Source organism: Camellia sinensis, chromosome 4 (assembly GCF_055761805.1).
Source record: "Camellia sinensis isolate YWXY chromosome 4, ASM5576180v1, whole genome shotgun sequence".
Taxonomy (NCBI): domain Eukaryota; kingdom Viridiplantae; phylum Streptophyta; class Magnoliopsida; order Ericales; family Theaceae; genus Camellia; species Camellia sinensis.
In genome coordinates this window covers 44742249-44761005 of record NC_138964.1, presented here as the reverse complement: position 1 = coordinate 44761005, position 18757 = coordinate 44742249, and the positions used below count along the sequence as shown (strand labels likewise).

The 18757-nt window shown below is 36.0% G+C and overlaps 2 protein-coding genes across 2 annotated transcripts; both read left to right on the top strand.

The window, feature by feature from the left end:
• The first annotated feature begins 11855 nt into the window (after nt 1-11855).
• LOC114283901 (uncharacterized) lies at nt 11856-14660 on the top strand. The gene is made up of 4 exons (XM_082923242.1): nt 11856-13692; nt 13832-14036; nt 14118-14311; nt 14409-14660. The coding sequence occupies exons 1-3, from the start codon at nt 11856-11858 to the stop codon at nt 14194-14196; spliced, it is 2121 nt and encodes a 706-aa protein (XP_082779368.1). The 3' UTR covers nt 14197-14311; nt 14409-14660.
• Nucleotides 14661-16501: 1841 nt separating this feature from the next.
• On the top strand, nt 16502-17308 carry LOC145823722 (hevamine-A-like; the record flags this gene model as incomplete). The annotated part of the gene is made up of 1 exon (XM_082923241.1): nt 16502-17308. A coding segment is annotated over one exon (540 nt), but the record flags the coding sequence as incomplete, so codon positions are not given.
• Between the last annotated feature and the right edge of the window lie 1449 nt (nt 17309-18757).

The following is an 18757-nucleotide window of genomic DNA, read 5'->3' as shown; positions in this document are numbered from 1 at the left end:
TTTGGGACTCATACAGATGAGGGCTGAGCCACTGCTCTACGGGACCTTGGTAGAGAGATGGTGGGACACCACTGACTCATTCCACTTCTCATTGATCAGGGAGCTGACCCTGACTCCATATGACTTCTCGATGCTCACTGGCCCGTGGGTCGAGGTTAGTGGCCCGATCTCATGTGATCCTAATATGACGCAATGGAGAGCAGCGCAGCACCAGCTCCTCGGGGCGATCCTAGACACCACCAGCCATGGGATGGTGAGGTATAGTTGGTTCTTTAATCACTTCTCTGACTTTCAGCCAGCTACTCTAGATGAGGTCACCTAGTACACCCGTGGCTTCCTTGTATGTCTCCTCGGTACTACCCTATTTGCGAACAGGGAAAATATTGTGGGGCTATATCTCATGGAAGCACTAGTGCACCTACCACAGGTGGCAAAGTATGACTGGGGTGGCGTCGTCTTAGCCACCCTGTATTGCTACATGAGCTCCGTATCCTACCGCAAGGTGAATTCACTCGGCGGCTACTGGAGGGTTTGGGAAGTACACCACATACTTGTTTTTCTGTTCAACTTTGCATTTCATTTTCTATTCATCTACTCATTTACTTTATCCATGTCTTTTTGCTTGCAGCTATGGGTTTACACGTATTTCACCTTGCTGGCTCCAGTCCCAGTGAGGCCAACTGAGTTGTCAGTACCCCACTTCCGGTACTACAACTCCTGATTTGAGCAACGTCGCTGCGTGGACTGAGACTTCCCTTACTTTTGCTGTTTCTTTGACATGATCACTGTGAATCAGGTAACAAAATAATAACCTTTAACTTTTACATACTGTGTGCATCCTACACAATTTCCATACTATTGCCCCATACCGTATTATTTCCATACTGTTATTTCCATACTATATTGTTTCCATACTGCACTATTTCCGTACTTCTAAGACCTTTGACGTGTGACACCTGTTTCCACAGGTTGACTAGTACCCTTGGGCGGGCATCCCTCAGGCAGCGAGGATGACCTATGTCTCTACATGGCATGCCCTATTATGATGATTTTGGTCGAGGGTCCCTTTGGCTGAGCTTATTACCCGGGGGAGAGGTTCATCCACCAGACACGAGGCGTAGCTGATCCTGAGATTCCATATCCTCTTCCTCCCAGCATGAGGGTAGTCGATGATCTTCACGACAGACCCCAGGTTGGCTTCTTTATGTTGGGGAAGGACGGTGACCAGTATCACGAGCCCGGTGACTTCGCTGTCTTCTTACATACTTAGTTGATGGTGCCTCTTACCCTGGGCACATCCCGTGCCGTTCCTGAGGTTGCTGCTGCTGCCGCTGCCACTGCCACTGCCACTAGGGGAGTTCCCGCTGCAACTCCAATCCCTTGACTTCCGGTGATTCCGTCCGAGGTTGTATACATGCGACCGGACGGGGTAATTGAGCAAATCCCTCTTGAGCATATCGAGGAGAGGGACCGTAGGCTAGTGCTTGCTCCCGGCATTGAGCAGGTACACACTTCTTTATATTTCTGTCCACTATACTTTCTCAGTTCTTTTCTGTATTTTGTGATTTTTGTCCACTGTGCTCTGTTATGTGGTTCTCAATTCCAATGCTCTCCCTCTTGCAGGTACCTGTAGCATATGCTAGCGACCTTTTCTGGACGATTGACCGACTGCTTCTCATGGTACGGAGGAGACAGACTGTTCTAGCTACCCATGGGATCGAGGTACACTTTGTCCTTAGCTTACGATCATTACAATCTTGCTCACAACTCTGTTGGTCTCTGCTGATATCTGTACTCTCTCTTTTTATTTTTGCCTTTCAGCCTTAGCCAGTGCCAATTGCACCTATAGGACCTCCTCTGGCTAGGAGACAGAGACGGAGCCTAGTGATGGGCAAGAGAGGAGCTGACCGGGGGAGAGACAGAGTGAGAAAGCACTCACCTCCTGAGGAGTCTTTCGAGGAGTATACGAGCTCTGAGGAGGAGGGAGAGACGGTGGACATACAGTCTAGTAGTCCTAGCAATGACAGTGATGCACCTCCTCTGTAGCCAAGAAGGAAGAGAGCGATGATGGGTTACTGATTTTTACTTTTTCTTTTGCTTTGTAGTTAGGAACTATAGCTTTGGATAGACCAATGTATTTTGTTTTTGAAGACTTTTCTTTTGTTTTTGGTCTTTGTAAATAATGATTGGGGTTGGACCAGCCAGTTTTATAAGAAGACAAATTTTTGCAATGATCTTCTCGCATGATATGTGATGAATCGCATAACCTTTGCATGGTAACTTTGCATAAGGCATTGGAACTATGAACACCCACTTTTGCATTATTCTTGAATCAGACAACACCTTACAACCACCCAAAATATAAAGTACAACTCGATAACGTAGAAACGAAATGAAAACAACTCAAAAATACTAACAAACACTTGGTATAAATAAAACAGGACTCAAAATACAGCCATAATACACCGAAGTAAAGACCAGTTGTTTTCCATAACTGCACTGATCTAGGCCAACATTTAGACCCAGTTGGGTCCAAATAAGCACAATCGGGCTTCAATGAGGCACGGTCGGGCCAAAAAATGAGGTCGGTCAGTGCTGTCCAGCTGCCATGCACTGCTTCTTCTGAAACTCTATAAATGATGCTCCCATATGTTTTTCTGGCAGAATAGCAAGTCCTTGGTATTTTGCTCTCAAAATGGAGACTCTTCTCAATAATAGGCTTCAAGACTGGACTGCCACTTTGGGCTGCTCGAAAAAGGTGAATTTTCGCGATTTCGGCCTAAACGCTCTTTTTTCTTTGCACTGTACTCCACTTTACTTTCCGTTTCTCCATGCCACGGTCTGATGCTGGAACCCCATTATGCATGTGTTTCGCTTTGGATCACAAGAAATGTGCCCATCACTCGAAGAATTTCAAGCATTGATGGAATCCTAGCGCAACGAAAAAATCATGTCTCAACCCCATTTTTTTCATGCCCAGACTTTGGAACGAATGTGTGGGTTTTTAGTACATGAGGCTCGGTCCCTAGCCCATGATGGGGAGCTAGACATCCCCGGCTTAGTTCATCGATTTTCCACTATTGGAAATAGGGACGACCTTCTCTGGCGAGGTTATCAGCAACATGGTCTCTGTTTATGTTTACTTGCACAATCCATCCTTGCCCCTAGTGTAGACACTCCATTTTTGACTGTCCTCAAGACTTGGATATCATCGCTTGAACACCCGATGATTTCACATGCTCGTGTTCATTCTGAGCGCCTGAAGTTCTTGGCTGAGCGCCTTGCCTTCGGGCCTCTCAACTTGTCTATTTTGTGCTTGGTTGTAGGCCAAGAGATTGTTGCTTCACTTCTGGAGGAGAGGGTGGCTTGTCGGCCATCCCCAATTTCCATCGGCCATCAGTGGTGGCCGGTCGGCCACTAATGATGGCCATTTTTCTCATTTTTCAGATATTTATTTGCCAGCTGTTGTTCACTGATGCTCATCTCCATACATGTGTATGGAGCGACGAATAAAAGCTTTTGGCTTGTTTTTCTATATAATGGGGGGTCTCTCCCCCATTTGAGGGGTTAGAAAAATTTGTGAGCAAATTTCCTCTCTCTCTCTAGAATCCTCTCTCTCTTCCTATTTTATGCTTGAAAATGAGAATTCTCTACACATTTGCACTAAGACCCTTACATTGACAGAAGTACCCATGCTATCTTGCTTGTTATATATACTTTGACCTACTCTTGTCCTTTTATTCTGACACCTTTTTGAAAAGACTTGACCAGATGATGCCACGTGTCCTAGTAATGGATATTAGTCAGATTAGTAGTTGAGAACCCATATCATTTGCCATATCTTTGTCTTGAAGAGAGAGAAGCGCTAAGAAGAAGAAGTTCTTGAAGGAAACTAGATTTTCCAAGCTTGGTTATTAGACTTTGAACCATTTGATTTGTATTTTGAGGTTAGATTGTTGATCTACTTTTATTGTTCTTTGTGTTAATCTGGTCACATTACATGATCTAGCATGATTCATGAGCCACGCATTGATTTAAAGTTTTGTTTTAAAGAGTCAAAGTGATGTTCTTGTGTTCTTGAAGAAAAATCATGTTTTAATCCAAAAGTTTGTAACAAGTTCTATATTTTTGTGTTTATTTTCGTGAAATCTTCAAGTATGGGTACCAGGTCCATGTTTTTTAACTCAAATCATGAAATCTCAGGTTTTAAATAAGAAGTTATGATTTTAGCATTCGTGTTCTTCATGTTATTCAAGGGGAAACCCAGATTTTCAAATTTCATTATTTCCTAAGTGTGGTCATTGAGACTGTAATAACCCGACCCTCGTACATATTTTCTGGTATACTTTCAGTCCCCTATTCTGTGCATTTATATGCTTATTGTGAAATTTCGTGTGAAATTAAGTTTAATTAAGTGAATCTTATGAATATGGAGTCATATCTGTCTAATAGGAGAAAAATCCGTTACAATTGAGATGATTAGAACAGAAATTAAAGGCCTTAGAAGCTTAATAATCTGAAATTGATTTTACATTTGAGATCGGCATGATTTTTAAGTCATAATATGATTTTCTGTGAAATTTCAATTTGGAATGATTAAACTGATTGATTTTCGTCTTATTCACCTTATATATAAATATCAATGCTCTTTAAACATTTGACTTGGGAAATTCATTTCATAAATATCTCCTGGGAGAGCATTAGAGAAGAAGAGTAAAGGAGAGTTCAACAAGAAAGGGAATTGGGACAAAAATTGTGAGGGTTTGTAGAGATTAAACCAAGCTATGTAAAGTCCACCTTAAATTAAGCTCTTTCTTGGGTTTAGGTGAGGATGCCCTTCAATTGGGAGAGCTAGGGGTTATGTTGAAGTTTTGTATGTAATGATTGTCTAATTGGAAAGTTATGCTTACCATATGGTTGTTTTGGAAACTAATTTGAGTTATATGAAGAAATTACACCTTGCTTCCTTGTTAATTTCATGTGGATACTCATCTATGTGTTTGGATTATATGACTAGATGGCTATATATATATATATATATATGTGTGTGTGTATGTGTATAAGTGAACCCAAAAATAATTAGAACATTGGAAAGAATTGGATTGTGATTGGTTATGATTATGAATTCAAAGTGATTAAAGACCTAAGTTGATTTATGATTAATTTTTATGTGATTTTGAGCCTTATTCTTGTGTTAAATTTATCTATTTTGAACCTTGCTATGTGTTTTCTAAGTTGGGTTTTGTCTGAATTTTGGACTGCCAAAACAGGGCCACGGCCACACGTGCGGAGGTCATGGCCGCACGTGCGGAAGCACCACCGCACGTGCGGATGTCATGGCCGCATGTGCGGAAAAGAGGAAAAAAAAATGGGATTGCATTTTGCTTTCTGCCGCTCATGCGGGGAGGGAGTACCGCACGTGCGGCCCACCCTTCCGCACGTGCAAAGGTGGCTGCCGTACATGCGGCCCATGACGAAAAATTTCGTCCGCTCTGTTTTCTGTGTTTGATCCTCTGATATTATTAAAATAATTATTTGATAATCTTAGAATGGTTGTAAATTCATTCGAAGCGTAATGACTCAGAAAATGATTTAAAAGAAAAAGACACTAATGTGTGAATTATATATGTGTGTAGGACACACTCCAGGAGGAACCATCGCTCCGCCACAGCATTGTGAGTAATAGTACCATAGTTGTACATTTGCTTATCGTTAATAATTATTATTATTAACGCTCTGCTATTCGCAAGATTGATTACGTTAACATTTACAAATGAATGGAAAATCTGTGTACATTTGTACAACTCTGGACTAGTCTGCTCTGATGATATCTGGGTCTATGGCCAATTTGTGGAATCTGTTAGGCCTATGGCCAATCTGTGAAATCTGTTAGGCCTGGGGTCGTTCTGTATATCTCTGGGTTTGAAGTCGTTCTGAATAAAATCTAGGCCTGAGGCCGTTCTGAAAATATTTACTGAATAAGATTAATCATATACTTTCTACACCTATATACGTTATAATTCAAGTTTAGTCAACGCTTTGTTTAAGTATTATTATTCACTGAGCTTCGCTCACTCTGTGTTATGTCTATTCTGTAGGTACTCAGTCTGGAGGTCAGTCCTAGTCCCACCTGGTTCACTTATCTTTTGCCATTACACCACAACCAAACCCTTAGACGAAGCTCATACATTTTTGTGGAGTCCTTGCAGAGCTTTTGGCTTGGTGCACTTATCTTTCGTCTAATGTTGTAAAGCATAATTAACTTCTCTTAACTTAGTCTTGTTGCATCCTCAGGCTTGGGGATGGGTCTGTATATTTGTGTATATATTTATAACTACATGTGTGTTGTTACACGACAAATTACCTGATATGACATGTTTGATCCTGGCATGTTAGTATTAGCTCAATGGATGTTGATTTGTGTTGTTAAATGCTTCCGTTCAGGCCCCATATGTTATACATATTGAACTTGACGTCCGTTTCTGAAGTGATCATGCCCAAACTTTTAGGAGCGGGTTTGGGGCGTGACAGAGACCCACTCTTGTACAGCCTTCACACCTAGGCCAAGCTTTGTATCTCACCTTGGTCTACTTTGCACGATCATTTGCACTTTGGTCTACGTTGCATGTATACCTAGGCCAATCACTGCTCATCTAGACCGACCACCTTGTAACATCTCGGTTGGGCAATCCATATCTCGGACGGGAAACCCTACATCTCGGCTAAGAGTTGTGGAACCTCAGCCAAGACCTCTTGAGTTCACCAAGCCAGGCCATTTCAACCTTATTCATCTTTGTGTATCTATTCATTGACCTGGTTTGTACCTAACATGCTTTTCCAAGAAGAAAATGACGAATTACGCTAACAGTCCCTATAGTTTAGGGTTTGTGTCACTTTGATCCTTGACTTTTCAATTGTGACACATTTGACCTTGAATTTTGAATCTTGTTCTAAATAAGGACAATTGAAGATACAATTGCTTAATTTCAATGGCAAAATCATCAATTTGATAAAATATAAACTAATTTGACAAAAATAAATGTCAAAAAATACTTTTAAATTTTTAATAATTATTTCTACCCACCAAAGATAAAATTATATACAATTGATAAATTATTTAGACATTTATTTATTTATTTGTTTTACCAAATAATTTTTATTTTGTGTTTGGATGATAATCATGTAATGGGTGTTGTTAGGATTTTAATGTGTGATTGATATATTTAATATATGAAATGTTTTTAGTTTTAAATTTTTTGATTTAACGGATTGGTTAATAATGATATCAAAGTTATCGCCATATTTTACTTTTAAAAAAATAGAAACTAATTTAATGAAAATAAAAGCAACTACCCATTACATGATCATCATCCAAACACATAATAAAAATTAATTTAGTAAAAATAAATAAATATCTAAAAGATTTATCTATTTTACATAATTTTATTTTTAGTGGGTAGAATATTTTTAATTAGTTTATATTTTATCAAATTGACGATTTTGCCCTTCAAATTAAGCAATGGTATCTTCAATTGTCTTTATTTGGAACAAGATTCAAAATTCAGGGTCAAATGTGTCATAATTGAAAAGTTAGGGACCAAAGTAACACAAGACCCAAACTATAGGAACCGTTAGTGTAATTCGCCCAGAAGAAAAACATTGATTTAACTCTTAACACATGTTTTACTTTGCTTTGACTTGGTTATGGGGAGAAATACTGAAATCTATTTTATTCATTTGAAGCTTATTTTGAGAGTGCAATGCATAACCACCTTTGAGCATCTCTTTTTGCCTTCTTGAAGTGCATTTAATGGGAATTACTATATACTTGTAGGACTTGGATCTTTGTCTTTATCTCTACGACTGAAGAGCCATTGTGAGTGGTATTTTTAATGAAGTCATATTATAATGTTTTGGATAAAAGCTTTTCTTTGTTTTGAAAAACATTTGATCAAGTATGAATGATTACCCATTAGTTTGGTATCAAGTATTATGCTTGTTTTGATGACATTCTTGAAAGGTCCTTATGTGCTATGGGACTTTAATATCACTAATACCTTTGTTTGAGAGATCTTATTTGCCACCAACAGGTAGCTTGTCTAATTGATTCTGGATCGGTTATTCCTTTGTTTTGTCAATGAATGTTCATCCTTTGTATTATGTAGATGTTAGTAAACATCCTTTGAAGCTTTGAAATCTTTTGATTGATGAACTCGATTCGTCTTTGATTTTGTTACAAGTTATGGTATGTATTGTTTTGATAAAATCTCGGATATCATTCATTCGAACATTTATTGCTTATATCATTCACTGAGTTTTCAGCTTACCCATCTCCCTTATATATACATGTAGGTGATGAACAAGAAGGCGATACCACCTAAGTTTTGTTGGAAGATGTGTTTTGTTTCATGTTTTTGTATCATCTTGAAGATTATACTTCTTAACTTTGTATGTTTTGGCTTGAAAATTATTTTGATCAAGATGTAATATCAAGCTTATTTTATTTTGTATTCAAGTTGTAAAATCACGTTAATATGTATGCCATTTTGTTTAATCTATGCATAATTCTTATGGACTAATTAGATTTAAATTTACTGCTTTCGCACATGTATGCTCCATATTTATATTCTGTATGTGCGAATATTTGTAGGTTGGCCTTCAGTAATCTAAGGGTGTGTTTGATTGGATGGACTGGATAAGGGGGAATTAGAATCTATCGAATTTGAGTCTTAGGACTGTGAATCCCCTGGACTATTTGGTTGGATTGGATATGTATCATGTGTTTGTTTTTTCGTGGGATTAGATGTCTAGAAAGAACTATTTTTAGTGAATCCAACGTTTGGTTGGACGGACTGGGTATGATAAATGAACAAAGGATTATTTTATCATTTTTTAATTGTTTACTAAGTAATAGCAATATTTAACATATCTTTAATATTTTAATTTTTTAGCTAGATTAAATACAATTTTATTTTATTTTATTTTCTACACAATTAAATAAATTTATTTTTTTAAATTAAATAAATTAAATAAATAAAATATCAATAAAAATATATGTTATTTTTTTAATTAAAATTTTAAATAAATTTATTTTTAAAAATAATAATTAAATAATGAAATTAAATAAATTATAAACAAAATTTTTAAATAAAACATCAATAAAATATCTATAAAAAATTAAATAAATAAAACATCAATAAAAAGTTAAACAAAATTATTTTATTTTTAAATTGAGACATTTAAATTTTATTAAATTTTACTAAATATAATACATAATTAAATAGTAGAGGGTTAAAATGGTCATTTCATCACCTAATCCCAACAGTGGATAGTTCCCCAAAAATTGTCTCATACCCCCCCAAGATACAATAGTCCCCCATATGGGAATAAGGAATCTGGCCGAACTCCATGTCTGGCGGACTAAAAAAAAAACGAACGTCGAATAAAGAGCCTCTCCCGAATTACAATTCCAATAATGAATAAACCCCCCTTATCCCCCAATCAAACACACCCTAAGATTATTGGCCATCAGAACATCATTCTATTAAGGGCAATATGGGTCGTGACAGATTGGTGGTCACTCAATAAATTTATTGAAAATGACAGATTCTATGTTCACATGAGGTCTAGAAAACAGGTCTACTTTGGTCGCCAACAACTTCCATCGTTGGTTGTTGGCTTGCCTTAAACACTAGTCTTGGTCGCCAATGACTTCCATTGTTCACTAGACTATGTCCTTGACGATTTCCAACAACTTCCGTTATTGACTATGGACTTGCCTTAGACACTAGTCTGGGTTATTTTTGCTGTAATTGTACTTGGATGATTTTTCAGAGAAAATAAAAGTCACTCGAGAGATTTTTTGGGTATATTTTGTTTTACGTTCATGTAAGGTGGTGTGCAGTTAATCTCAAGGCAAGTGGTCGAATGGTAAAGTCTGGAGGATAAAATTTACAGGTCTCGAGTTCGAGTCACCCCTTGGGGCCACTGGAGGTTTGCCCGGTTGTTAACTTCAGGGCCCTCAGAATTAGTCTTGGCTTCCCTTCAGCGAGTTGGGGATACCTGAGTTATCAAAAAAAAAAAAAAAAAAAAAAAAGGTCGTATGCAGTTATGAGGACAACAAGTATACCTAGTCAAACAACCCATAAAGTGGGGTAGTTAGTCGATTTCTTAAGATATGGGCATATCAGGATTTCCATAATTGAAATCAAGGTTTTGAAACCCGGACCGGACCGGCCGGTTCAACCGGTTGAACCGGTGACCGGGTGAGGTTCCGGTCCGGTTGACCCCCTAAAACCGGTCAAATGAAAAAACCGGTCTATTTTCATAGAACCGGTGAAACCGGTGGTTCAATCGGTGAACCGTTCGAACCGGTTCCGGGTTAGTTGAACCGGGACGGTTTGATTTATATATATATAAAAAAAAAAAATTGATCTGCTTCTATTTTTTTTGGCTTATCTTCAGCGGCTGTAGTAGAGCATCCGATCTAGGGCTTCTTCACACTCACACAGGTCTCTTCCTCCCTTCCCTCTGTTATCCGATCTATCTCTCTCTTTTTTTTCACCATTAACGAATCAATCAAGCAAGGTTCAACTTCACACCACCATTGCTGCCAACAGTCCAGGTATTATTTTGATGAATCTTTGAATCTCCTTCTTTGAATCTCCTTCTTTGTCCAGGTATATATAAAAAAAAAAAAAATTGATCTGCTTCTATTTTTTTTGGCTTATCTTCAGCGGCTGTAGAGCATCCGATCTAGGGCTTCTTCACACTCACACAGGTCTCTTCCTCCCTTCCCTCTGTTATCCGATCTATCTCTCTCTTTTTTTTCACCATTAACGAATCAATCAAGCAAGGTTCAACTTCACACCTCCATTGCTGCCAACAATCACAGCCGCCAACAGCCTCCAGTCCAGGTATTATTTTGATGAATCTTTGAATCTCCTTCTTTGTTCTCCACTCCACTTCTCTGTTTTCCATTTTCCTTTTCCTCTATTTTTTTCTACAAAATGAAAAATGTATAGAGATTCTCACAAAAAAATTTCAGATTGAAAAATATATACAGATTTTTTATTCTTCTATTTTCTATTTTTTCCTTCAGAATTTTTTTCCCCCCTTTATAGATAAATCATAGATATATAGAAAACATATTTTCAATTGAAATGGTGCACTAATTTCCCAATGTCAAACGACTACTTCTCAGTTGAGAGTGAAAACTAAAGTGAGAGAGAGGGGTATAGAGAAGCAGAGAGTGCATTTGTGAAGAAACCCATCTCATTATCTTCACCCAAAAGGTATGTATTCTCATCCCTTTTAATTTATCTCTTTATCTCAAACATTTTACACCATTTTATTTTATTTATTTTTTTTTTTTTTGTGGCAACTCATTGTTTTACAGGTTGATATTATTGTGATATTTTCTATCAATTTCTTATTTTTCCTGCCTAAATATCTGAAGATCTCTCTCATGCTTTCACTTTGATTGAGTTTTTTATTTTACTTTAATGCCTGTTGCATCAGATTGTGAAACGGGTCAATATTCATATTACCAGTCAATTTAATATTAAATGACCTTAATTTTCAAATATTTATGAAGTTAAATTGTGATTTGGTGGGTATGTTGTTTTGGGTTGCTTCTTGATTTGTGAATTCAGTGATGATAATTTGGATACCCATGAATTCAGTGGTGATAATTTGGATACCCATGAAGTTAAATTGTGATTTTACACCATTTTGATTAATTTGAATAATTATGATCCTACTTTCTGGAATATTAATTTGAATAGGAGTACTTTTTTTCTTTTTTCTCTTTTCTTTTTTTCATTTGTTCTTATTCTAAGTTGTAGTTGTGAGAGATGTCATCTGGCCAGAATTCAACAGCTAATTCCACACAAGCCACAAGGGGAAAATCTGATATTGCATGGGCACATGTTATTGAGGGACGAGATGCCAATGGGAAGAAGACTTACTCATGTATGTATTGTGGGAAAACTATTAAAGGTGGAGGGATTAATAGAATGAAGCAACATCTTGCAAAGAAGTCAGGTGAGGTTGGGCCATATAAAAAAGTTCCCCCAGATATTCAATATCAAATGCATGAATCTTTGAAAGCATTTGATGAAAAGAAGAAACAAAGTGAAGAAAATTATGATCAATTAAATCCTTATGGTCCAGGTGGCTTTCAATTTGAGGGTGATGATGTTTATGTCAATGTTGATGATGAGGATGATGAGGTTGTGAGAACAATTCCTCAGAACAATAAGGGCATTTCAATCAATGAAGGAGCTGGAAGTGGGAATAAGAGTAGACCACCAATGACACAGAAAGGGAAGGGGAAGAGACATGAATCAACAAAAATTGGTGATTATTTTGCACCAAGGACCACTCCTGGTTCTCAACCAACTATCAAAAGTGCCCTCCAAACTAAAGAAGCCATACATAGAGCACATATGATTGTTGGCAAATTCTTTTATGATACTTGTATTCCAATCAATGCTGTGAACTCCATTTATTTTCAGCCCATGTTTGATGCCGCAATTGCCATTGGTCCAGGATATAAGGTCCCTACGTACCATCAACTTCGAGTTCCTTTATTGGGAGACTCAAAAAAAGAGCTTCAATTGTATATTCACACTTTGAAGAGTTCTTGGGCTGCTTGTGGATGTACTATTATGGGTGATGGTTGGACTGATGTTAGACAAAGAAATCTAATAAATTTTCTTGTCTATAGCCCTATGGGAATTGCTTTTGTGAAATCAATTGATGCCTCTGATGCTGTCAAAGATGCTACTCTTCTTTCTAAATTGTTTCTAGAGGTTATTGAGTGGGTAGGAGTGTCGAATGTTGTTCATATGGTGACAGATAATGGAGCAAATTATAAAGCTGCTGGAGGACTTGTAAATGCTACTTACAAATCTATAAATTGGTCTCCATGTGCAGCTCATTGCTTGAACTTAATCTTAAGTGAAATTTCCAAGATGAATCATGTGCATGAGCTTGCTATTAAGGCATCAACGGTGACAAGGTACATATATAACCGTTCATGGTTGTTAGCTCGGTTAAGAAAGAAGAAGAGTTGGACTGAAATTGTGCGCCCAGGAGCAACGCGCTTTGCCACTACTTTCCTTGCATTGCATAGTATTCATGAGCATATGCATGATTTGCAAGCTTTGGTGACAAGTAAGGAGTTTGCAAGTTCAAGATTTGCCAAAGAGAAGAAAGGAAAGGATGCCATTGATATCATTTTAGATAAACAATTTTGGAAGAATTGCTTCATCATTGTTAAGATTGTTGAGCCACTTATGCGTCTCTTGCGTATTGTTGATGGGGATGAGAAACCGTCCATGGGATATGTTTATGAAGGCATGTATAGGGCAATCAAAGGTATTAAAGATATTTTCAAGAGAAATAAGAGGTTGTATAGGCCTTACACAACAATCATTAAAACTCGTTGGGATAATCAATTGCGAAAGAATATACATGCGGCTGCTTATTGGTTGAACCCAGCTTTTCAATATGATCAAGCTTCATTTTGCAAAAAGCCAGAGGTTATGAATAGTGTACTTGATGTGATTGAAACTAAAGCCACATCAAGTAAAACGAAGCTCATGAATGAACTTAGATTGTTTCGAGATCGACAAGACAGTTTTGAAAGAGAGCTTGCCATTGTTACATCAAAGAAAACACAACCTGGTAATCTCTCTCTTTTTTTTTAATAGTAATTATCATTATTATATGCTTTTGATTAGAATATTTTATCTCATTTATCTATTTCTTGTTTCTTTTTATTTTTAATTTTTTATAATATTTTTCTTTCTTTTGTGATAATAAGATGAATGGTGGAAGATGTTTGGACACAGTGCTCCAAATTTGCAAAAGTTAGCCATTCGAATTCTTAGTCAAACTAGCAGCTCTTCTGGGTGTGAAAGGAATTGGAGCGTCTTTGAACGCATACATACAAAGAAGAGGAATAGACTAGAACATCATAGGCTTAATGATCTTGTGTATGTTCATTACAACTTGCGATTGAAGAATAGGTAAATTAATCTTTCTCATATAGTAACTAATGGATTCTTTATTTTATTCGTTTATTTAGTCTTATAATTGAATCAATATAGGAAGTATTACAAAACAAGGAATTATGATCCCATTGACATTGAAAGCATTGACAAAACCGAGTTTTGGATTATTGAATAAGAAAGACTAGAACAAGAGGAGCCTCCATTGCTTGATTATGATGAGCTCGAAAAAATGCTTTATGAAGAAGATGAGCCTCCACGATATAAGAAGCAATGTCATGGTCTACGAGATGGTTAGAAAATATTGTTTCATCATTATGCAACAATTTTTTTTTTTTTATCAATCATTATCAAAATGATAGCTTAATGATTTTATTTTAACTATTGTAGATGATGTTGAGGATGATATGGAGGTAGAACTTCTTGGAGATGATATCGACTTGGGATCTTTTGGTGACGTGAACATTGATAATAGATCAAACAATCCGAGCTCTAGTGCAAATGCGAATGAGAATGATGATGATGATTGGCTAAATTATCGTCCCTAGGAGATTTAGGCAAAAATCAAAGATTGTTTGTGATGTTATGTTGTGTTGTCTGTGAACTTTGAACTTAGTTTTGTCTTTTTTGTAACTTATGTTTTATGGATTGCTTTGGTTGGATACTTTTATAATGTTTCTTACTATGATTGTTGTTTTTAATGGCTAAATTTTCATCTTTAATTTTATTTGTTGTTAGCATGTGAAGTGTTATGGCTTATATTCAGGAATTTTTTTTTTTTAATTATAGAAAAACATCACTAAAAATATTTAAGATTTTTTTTAAAAAAAATTGAAAATTTAATATTTAAATTATTAATTTATATTTAAAAAAAATTATTTATGACATAATTATGACGTCACGGTTCGATCCGATTCAACCCACTGGTTGAACCGGTGACCCGTCCACCCGATCATTTTTCCGGTTCGCTCACCGGTCCGGTTTTTAAAACCTTGATATATATATTGACCTTGCTTGATGTAACCAATTTATGCACGAAAATATCTTAAATAAGCTTTAAAAAAATACCGATTATTTGAAAGTTGGGGGAGGTTTTTTGGATTGATCTTTTAGCTTACAATAAGGGCGAATTTTGTGGTTTCTATATTTTGTCTCTACATTGAATTTTTCACATTCATCGGTCTAATTGATAATGTCTCTTAAGAAATTACCCTGAAATCAAGTGCAAAATGGTCAATTCACTCTCATCAAAATAATTAAAGGGTTAACATCCAATTTGAGATACCCTTTTCGCTTTTGAATAGATTATTTTGTCCTTGATTTTCTTCTAATTTTCTGACGGACATTATCAATTGAACTAAATTGATGCAATTTAAAAACTTAAAAACAAAATTGATGTAATTAGAATTATAAGAACTAAATTAATAAAAAAAAACTAACTATCAGGATCACCGATATAATTTTTTCTTATAATAAATATGCAATTTAAAAACTTAAAAATAAAATTGATGCAATTAGAATTATAAGAACCAAATTAAAAGAAAAAAAAAACACTAACTAGCAGGATCACCAATATAATTTTTTCTTACAATAAATTGTACTAAAGGAGACTATTTTCGGTTTGGTCATGACTTATTTAAAAGCTTTTGGTTTCAGTTCATGACCTTTTTACTTGGATTTTTGGTGGAAAATTGACTTTTTAATTACCAAATGGAAATTGGGAAAACCAAACTATGGTTCAGTGATTTAAATTTTTACATTTTGACTATTTAAGAAGGCAAAATAAATAAATAAAAGTATTTGTTTCAGTTAAAAAAGTTAATAATTGAAAAAAGAAAAAAAACCTAAGGACCTATTCAACTTTTCTAATAACAAAAAATAAATTTTTTTTAAATTTATGGAACATATTATTTTTTTTCACAAAAACTTTATCTCGAAAATGAAATAAAAAACTATTAAAAAGGTAATTATCAAATCAACCCTATGTATGACTTTTTAGCCATTATTCTCACCTAACTAATCAAAAGATTTTTTTTTTTTTTTGTGTGTGCCAACTCATTAAACACCTCTATAGTAAAGGGGAAAAAAAAATGGGTCACTAAAATTATCAACATCTCACATAATGTTTGAAAAAAATATTTCCATGACAGTGGTTATAGTTTCTTCTGTCTATTCCTCTTCTCACTACAAAAATTAACACATTTGCCGACCAAAAAATTGATCGGCAAAAGTCTAATTTTTGGTCGGCAAAACATATTCCCGACCAATTTTTTTGCTCGGTTCTTTCCTCTATTCTATCATTTTCTCCTTTCTCGATTGTTCTTCTTCTCTGTTCCTTTGATGAAAATTGTAAAATCAAACAAGGGTGTTATGGGTATTTTATCATGGCACAATTAGGGGTGTTAGTGTAATTTCGGAGAATATGGGAGGTGGCTGTGTGATTTCAATGTTATATAGGGATGTCAGTGTAATTTACCTTTTCTTTCTCTTGCAGGAAAGTTGCAGACTACTTATGGAACAATTTTCTCGGAGGCCAATCAAACACACGTCCACTAGGTGATGCCATTTTAGACGGAATCGATTTTGCTATCATCGTCGGCTCAACCCAATACTATGACGATCTCGCCAAAGCCTTATCATCAAAAACCAATGTCTACTTGACCGCAGCACCACAGTGTCCATTCCCAGATAAGTGGCTTAGCGCTTCGCTCAACACAGGCCTCTTCGACAGCGTTTGGATACAATTCTTCAACAATCCTGTGTGCGAGTACAGCACTAGCGATCCAAACAGTTTCAAGAACTCGTGGACGCAGTGGACGCAGTCGATTCAGGCCGGAAAGTTCTTCGTTGGCCTCCCGGCTTCGGAAGACGCCGCGAACAACGGTCACATTCCGGCGGAAGTTGTCAAGTCCGAGGTTTTACCGTTTGTGAAGATGTCGCCGAAGTATGGAGGAATTATGTTGTGGGATAGGTACCATGATAAGCTGAGTGGGTATAGTGATGCAGTGAAGAGCAGCGTTTGAGTTCTTCATGGGAGCTTCTATATACACACACCAAACACCCTCAATACACATACTTAATGAAGGAGATGTATAAAAAGTGTAGTGAGGAGAGATGTGTAAAGAGTGGATGTTGTGTGTGTAAATAGAAGCTCCCGTTCTTCATCTACTAATGTGCTTTGTAATGAGCTAAAATGACCAAGTTGGCATTGCCATCTATGGGATATATTATGTAATAAAGCTAGTTTTTTTTTACTCTACATACTTGCCTCTTATTTTTTCTTGGGTAAACTACATACTTTTCAACATTGAACTTTCACCTAAATTTTAGGTTTCGTTTGGCAAGAGTTAAACGGGGTTTTTTTGGCTATTTTAGTCACAAAAAATAAAATATCACATCCAACCCATAATCATTACATTCTTCTCTCACAAAAAAAGCCAAAAAAACCAAAAAGTCCTTCCCAAATCAAACTTTTTAACCCAGGATAAAATAGCCAAAAAAGTCAAAAAACCAACCCACTTCCCAAACAGAGGCTTACTCTGATTTTTTAACTTTTAATTGTAACAAATAACTTTCAATATAGAACTCCTGTCCTCCTATCGTTTAAAATTTGAGTAAAAATTGAAACATGAGCTATCAACGTGAATTTGAATAAAAGTTGGAAGGTGAAAAGTGTAAATTTTTATATAATTATTTTTCCATCAATGCCCCTAAAATGTGCTCATGTAGCCTTTACGTGAACACTATCCATCTAAAATTTTAACGATAAGTAACGGGAGAATCATATTAAAATGTAAGTTGAAATCTGAAAACTTAATTGTTATAATTAAAATGTGAAGGACTAAAGTAAAATTGAAGTGAAAGTTCATGGGTAAAAAGTGTAATTTACCCAATTTTTTCTTTTTTCTTTGCTGGGAAAATAACGGCCGTAGTCTTTGTAATTTATCTCTTTATGTCAATTTAGTACTTATAGTCCTAATTGTATTAATTTTTTCTATTATATTAATTTAGCCCAATTAATAATATCCTTTTCAAAACTGTACTGAAATCAGGGAGAAAATAGTTCATTCACTCTCCTTTGAGTGATTGAAGAGTTGGCGTCTAATTTGAAATAGTCTATTGATTTAAACCACCTTAAAACACCCACCCCCACAACCCCCTCACACACATGGAGGTTAGGGAGGTGAGAAGAAAAAAAAAAAAAAAAAAAAAAAGAAAAATTGACCAATCAAAACTAAAGGGGGTCAAGGGGATGACCCCCAAAGAGGGTCTCAACCTTTATTCTTAAACATTTTGCTTTAATTTATGTTCAATTTCTTGATAGATGTTATCCATGGGACTAAATTGACACAATGTGAAAAATTAATAAGCAAAATTGATACAATTAAAACTATATGGACCAAATTGACACCAAAGTAAATTATAGTGACCAACTATTTCTCACTTTTTTTTTTTGGTCCCTTCTTGACCTTTTTTTTTTATTATTATTTTATTTTAAACTTTTCCAATACATCTAGTCAAGTAGAATCCGAAAACCTTGAGTTTTTTTTAAAAATTTTAAAAAAAAATCACCAAAAAAGGGAAACCCCAAAAACTCATTAGTGAACTGAACTTGAATACTGAAAAGCTCGACTCAACTTGTCTACAGCCCAACATAAAGGTGATTTTCGACCAGATACCTGTTTGAACATTGCAGACATCCATTTTTCCCAGTCATGGACTAGTAATGCTGAATCCAA

Excerpts from the sequence above, each read along its gene's own strand:
- LOC114283901 (XM_082923242.1), top strand. The coding sequence starts at position 11,856 with ATGTCATCTGGCCAGAATTCAACAGCTAATTCCACACAAGCCACAAGG. Across the intron at positions 13,693-13,831 it reads ATCAAAGAAAACACAACCTG|ATGAATGGTGGAAGATGTTT; the intron begins GTAATCTCTCTC and ends TGTGATAATAAG. Across the intron at positions 14,037-14,117 it reads AACTTGCGATTGAAGAATAG|GAAGTATTACAAAACAAGGA; the intron begins GTAAATTAATCT and ends GAATCAATATAG.